The 5,022-nt window shown below is 37.4% G+C and overlaps 1 protein-coding gene across 1 annotated transcript; it reads left to right on the forward strand.

Annotated features, from left to right (window-relative positions):
* Positions 1-134: 134 nt before the first annotated feature.
* Positions 135-3,005, forward strand: LOC107301681 (tyrosine-protein phosphatase non-receptor type 14-like; the record flags this gene model as incomplete). Its single annotated transcript, XM_015830870.1, has 2 exons — positions 135-341; positions 2,877-3,005. Coding segments are annotated over exons 1-2 (315 nt in total), but the record flags the coding sequence as incomplete, so codon positions are not given.
* Positions 3,006-5,022: the final 2,017 nt, after the last annotated feature.

Consider the following 5,022-nt stretch of genomic DNA (forward strand, 5'->3'; position numbering starts at 1 on the left):
ATATATCCTCAAACAACTGTATGAGGATAAATTAAAGTAAGGAAGAGCAAATTGGAATAAGTTGGAACAGCCTTGTAGACAAACACTCTCTTTTCATTTATATCTTTAATGGAAAATGGTAGTGCAAAACCTTGAGGAGGAAACTGGAAGAGGGGATGGTGTTCACCGAATATGAGCAGATTCCAAAGAAGAAGGCAGACGGAATTTTCACCACTGCCATTCTCCCTGAGAACATTGAGCGTAATCGTGTCAGAGAAGTCATTCCATATGAAGAGAACCGAGTGGAGCTGGTACCCACCAAAGAAAACAATACAGGCTACATCAATGCATCACACATAAAGGTAATGATGGGGGAAAGAATTGTGGCTAATAGAAGTTGAATTACTTTGAGGAGTAATCACTTGGCTTCATTTGGGCCCCACTCCTAGATACTCAAGATTGTACTATTAAAATCAGCAAAATGTATTTTTGAGCAAAACAGACAAATGATTTTGTTGCTACCGGTATATCCCTAATTTATGTGGGGGAAGACAGTGATTGCTTCAGGGCAGTGAATGAGACTGTGGAAGGGAAAATTCGAGAATCAGTGATGTTACCTGGATTGTATTTCATTAAATATCTAGGAGCACACTAGTACAAGTAGGCTTTCTGTAATGTAAATTCGTATCTTTATTTGGAATAGGCCTAAAATGTATTCTATAGATTTAGTCTTTTTGAAGGTTTCTGCCTTATGCTCTTAAAAGTTTGAGCTTTAGGGGTGATTGCTTCCTAGTTGGTTGACTCCATGATGGCCCCTTCCCAGAGTTTCTCTTGTGCAACCTATTCTGGTTTGTTGTTGTTGTTGCCAGACATAGAACATTTTTATTTCTTCAGACTCTGATGGCAGTTCTTTAATTTTATTTCTGTTGTTTTCATTTCTGCTATTAAAAGGCCTTATTACTTTTGCAAAGTCAGCTTTAAGTATTTTCATGTTCTTATTTGATCTCAAATTTATAATTGTTTTAACAAGTTTTATGTGAGCTGCCAGTGCACCTGTATATAGAAATCCATGGATAGGTGAAATAACTGGCATCTTTAGTTGATCTTAGATTATAATCCAGATCATCCTTCGAGCCTGACTTGGCTTTATTCTTGGTTTTATTCTGCAATCTGAATCTGAAACTGCTGAATATTTGCAAAAGAAGTTGGTTTAAGGCAATGTTTATGGCTTTTATTACCCTCCTGTATTTTCAAAACAACCCTGCATGAAACCTAAGAAGATGGCTAGGGCAACGTTTTCAAAGCAAATCTCTTGGCCTTATGATGTAACTGATAGTGACACTGAAAATCATTTCTACAATAAAAAAGTTTAGAAGAAAATCATTCCATATTTGTTGCTTTTTTTAAAAAAAAATGAATTACATCTGTTTGTAATGATAACTTTTCATTTTGGTCCAAATAATTTTTAGCGCTAACTATACTTCCTGCAAGACATTTCTCTTGAGTTCCAAGAGCTGTTTGGTCATAATTTGCAATACTAAAACCCCCTGTTGAGTTAAAAGCCTTCTAAATCAGAATCCTATCAGATTTCTGCCAAAAGACCTGGTGGCTAGAAGATATTGGGTACTTTTGGCACAATCTGCCTTAGCTTGGATGACTGATTACCGAATGGAACATTTTTCATCTATCTATGGGAGGAGAAATTGTTTGGGAAGGCATAATTTCACCCCATCAGGTGGCAAGGGCCAAGAAGAATTCTCCCTAGTCAGTTTTAAAACCTCATATTTCATCTGGTATATCAGTATTGGACATAAACACATTGTTCTGTAGCACATGTCGGGGCATGTGCTGATCTGTAGTCATATACAACTCTGTGTGTTGCCAGTACATTTTTTTTCCTGCACTCCAAGTGGCTGAGGCAGAAGCCAAGCAGATGTTCTTTTACTCAGAAGGTGAAACTCCATCTGCAGTTTTTTTCCCCCGCCTCATTCACACAGCAAGTGATTTTCTCCCAGTTACCAATATCTAATATGGTGCAGTCAGGATGATATTATTCTTCCACGTACCAGGCCATTCTTTCACTCTTGACTCTTTATGGAGTTTTATTCCTTGTTCTGGGAAGTTGAAAACGGGCCTTTGAATTCTAACCAAAGCTGACCTCCCTTAATATTCTGATAAGAGTTATCCTACTCCTCTGCCAGTCTTGGTTGGGTTGCCTGCCTTTTTTTATACTTTGTTTGTCCAGGTTGCTGAAATTACAAATATTCTATCCATATGTATTAACTAATCTCAGTTATCAACATGCTTACTTTTTTTTTTTACCACCATCAACATACCATCTCTGAGCTCTCCCTTTTTTAAAATTGACTGAGACATACAAGTGCTGAATTTTTCATCTCTGGGAAATAAATGTACATTATCAGATGGAACGTAGGCTGCTGGAAACTTCATACAGATGCATTTATAGATACAGAATAAGAGTTGTAGAATGGTGACTATAGGTGACATAAACAGACCAATTTTTTTATCAGAAAATTTATGCAGAAAAATATTAGAATGGGGAGGGAATGACCAGGAGACAATATTTCATAGGAGAACCAGAAACAAGAAGTTGCCTCATTTCTAGACTGACACTTTTCTTCTGGGCCTAGGTTGTATTTTGTTTGTTTTGTTTTCAAATGTGCTGTTTCCATCAAAGTTAGGCTAAGAACAGTCCAATTACTTAAATATTGTTAATATATTGAACTTCTACTTTGAACTAATAGATAGAAACCTAAACTTTATTTGGTGTCCGGCCTTAAGAAGAGCAAAGATGGGTAGATCAGCTCAGCATGTTATAAGCACCCATAGGAGAGTTGTGCAGTTATGAAAGTAATTTCTCTCTCTCTCTTTCCTAGGTGACAGTAGGTGGAGAAGAATGGCACTATATAGCTACACAAGGACCGTTGCCACAAACATGCCACGATTTCTGGCAAATGGTGTGGGAGGAAGGAGTCAATGTGATAGCCATGGTGACAGCAGAAGAGGTATGTAACAGGACAGGAAACATCTGCAGTGAAACACAAACAGAAGCTTCCCAGCCAGGAAAAAGTTTTTCAAAGGAGATAGACTAGCTGCATTTGAAATCAGGCTGAGCCGTGGTTAAGTGAAGTGTTAAAAGCTCTGGCCATTTCCCAGGCTCACATGTTCCCCTCACTTCCTCTCATGAAGCCAAGAAAACGAGTTAGGAAACTTTCTCTTCCAGAAAAGGTGAACTGTGAGATCCATAAAAGCCTTAGGCATGTTCTCTCTCCTCTATCCAGTGATCTCCCAAGGAGTTACAAAAGTGTCATTTCGAATGTGACAGAAGGAAGAGAATTTTAAATACATACTGGAGAGTAACCATAATCATTACACAAATAGCAGTTAAGGTATCAACAGTATGAAACAATAAGCCATTGAGAAACATGGCTAAATATGGAAATGAACCCAGGACATGTTATTTCTAAGTTAACACTAACTTATTACCCAGCAGAGATTTCAAAATCATCCTAGTAACACTGGGGCTGAGTAAGATCAATTTATATCTTGCCCGGTATTCTCAATATATAGAATATCTGATGACATAAAATAGTAAAGAATCAAATTTGGAACAGGAAAGAGAGAGGGAGAGAGGAAAAAAGAAGAGCTGTTAGTTCTCTAAACATAACACAAAAACTGGGTCTGTTTATGGCAATAATAAATCCTATCAAATCGGGTAGGCAATTTACAAATTCAGTTTTTCTTGGTTCCACCTACTTCTTGGTGTTGTGATGAGAATAAAATAAAGGAAGATTCCAATATAACGTACTGTTTGCTTCTGGAGACAAAGGGGTATATAAAATAATAAAACAACTACACAGCCTTGCAATTAGCTATGCTAGTATAGACTGATGGGGGTTGCAGAAGAAACCAACTGAAAGTCAAGTGGCTTACTGATAACTTGAACTGGCCAGTGGCCACATTAATTTTAATACAAACACATACACATACACACACACACAAGATGTTTTGACAACCAAGTAAGAAAATACAAGGAGAAGAAATTTGTATTTACTACATTTATTACATATATATTAATTTTTATTGTAAGCTGCCCAAAGTCAATGGGATTCCATATATATCTTATATATATAAATAAAAATGTAAATGTTCGTTTGTTCAAAATCTTAAATCTCTGAAAGTTCTTCACCGATTGCTTTGAAATTTTGACACAACGTTGCATTCGAATACGCGCGTGTTTTGATATACCTACTATTATATAGATGTCACACCTGTGACAGGTAAAAACATGCTTTTTTTGAAAAACAGCGCCATCTGTTGGACGTAAATTTAACCAGACTGAGCCACAGCAACGTGTGGCTGGGTACAGCTAGTATACTGTATATATATAAAGGGGCTCCCATTGACTTTGGCCAGCTTACAATAAAAAAGAAAAAAAATACAAAGAACAAAAACAAAACATGAGCAATCCAGAAACTGCATAAAACCAAACCAAGCAACCCCCCCCCACCCCAAACCAAAACTATTAACTAAGGTCAACTTTCAATCAGAGCTTGATCTTTAGTAGCTTCCTGAACAGCATTAGGCTGGGAGCCATCCCAGCAGATAACCTGGAAGAAGAAAGCAGATTTCTAAGTTCCACAAGATCACACTGTTTGATAAATGAAACACAAAGATTGATCAGAAGTGTGCTTACTATACCCATTGAAAAAGAGAAGATTCTGTCCATTTTCTTGGGACAGGCAAAAACAACCCTATAACAGGTGATCTCTCAAATAACTAGGCTCTATGCCACAAATTTAATTCCTTTTCCATTTTTTTTCCCAAATCTTGAAACATGTCATCCTCTGTGGATTTGTTCTCTCTCTTTTGATCAGCTTGTCCTCTGTTATAGCAGGAACTGTTCTGCGGCAGGCCCGGGTTTTATCCTACAATACCCTTGAGGGATGGGTGCCTGAGTGATTATGCATGTGTGATTTTTGTGCTGTAGGAAAGTCTCTCTGAAATAACGTGCTTGTCTTT

The sequence above is a fragment of the Protobothrops mucrosquamatus genome, unplaced genomic scaffold (genome assembly GCF_001527695.2).
Source record: "Protobothrops mucrosquamatus isolate PMUCROS unplaced genomic scaffold, P.Mucros_1.0 scaffold15550, whole genome shotgun sequence".
NCBI classification, from domain to species: Eukaryota; Metazoa; Chordata; class Lepidosauria; order Squamata; family Viperidae; genus Protobothrops; species Protobothrops mucrosquamatus.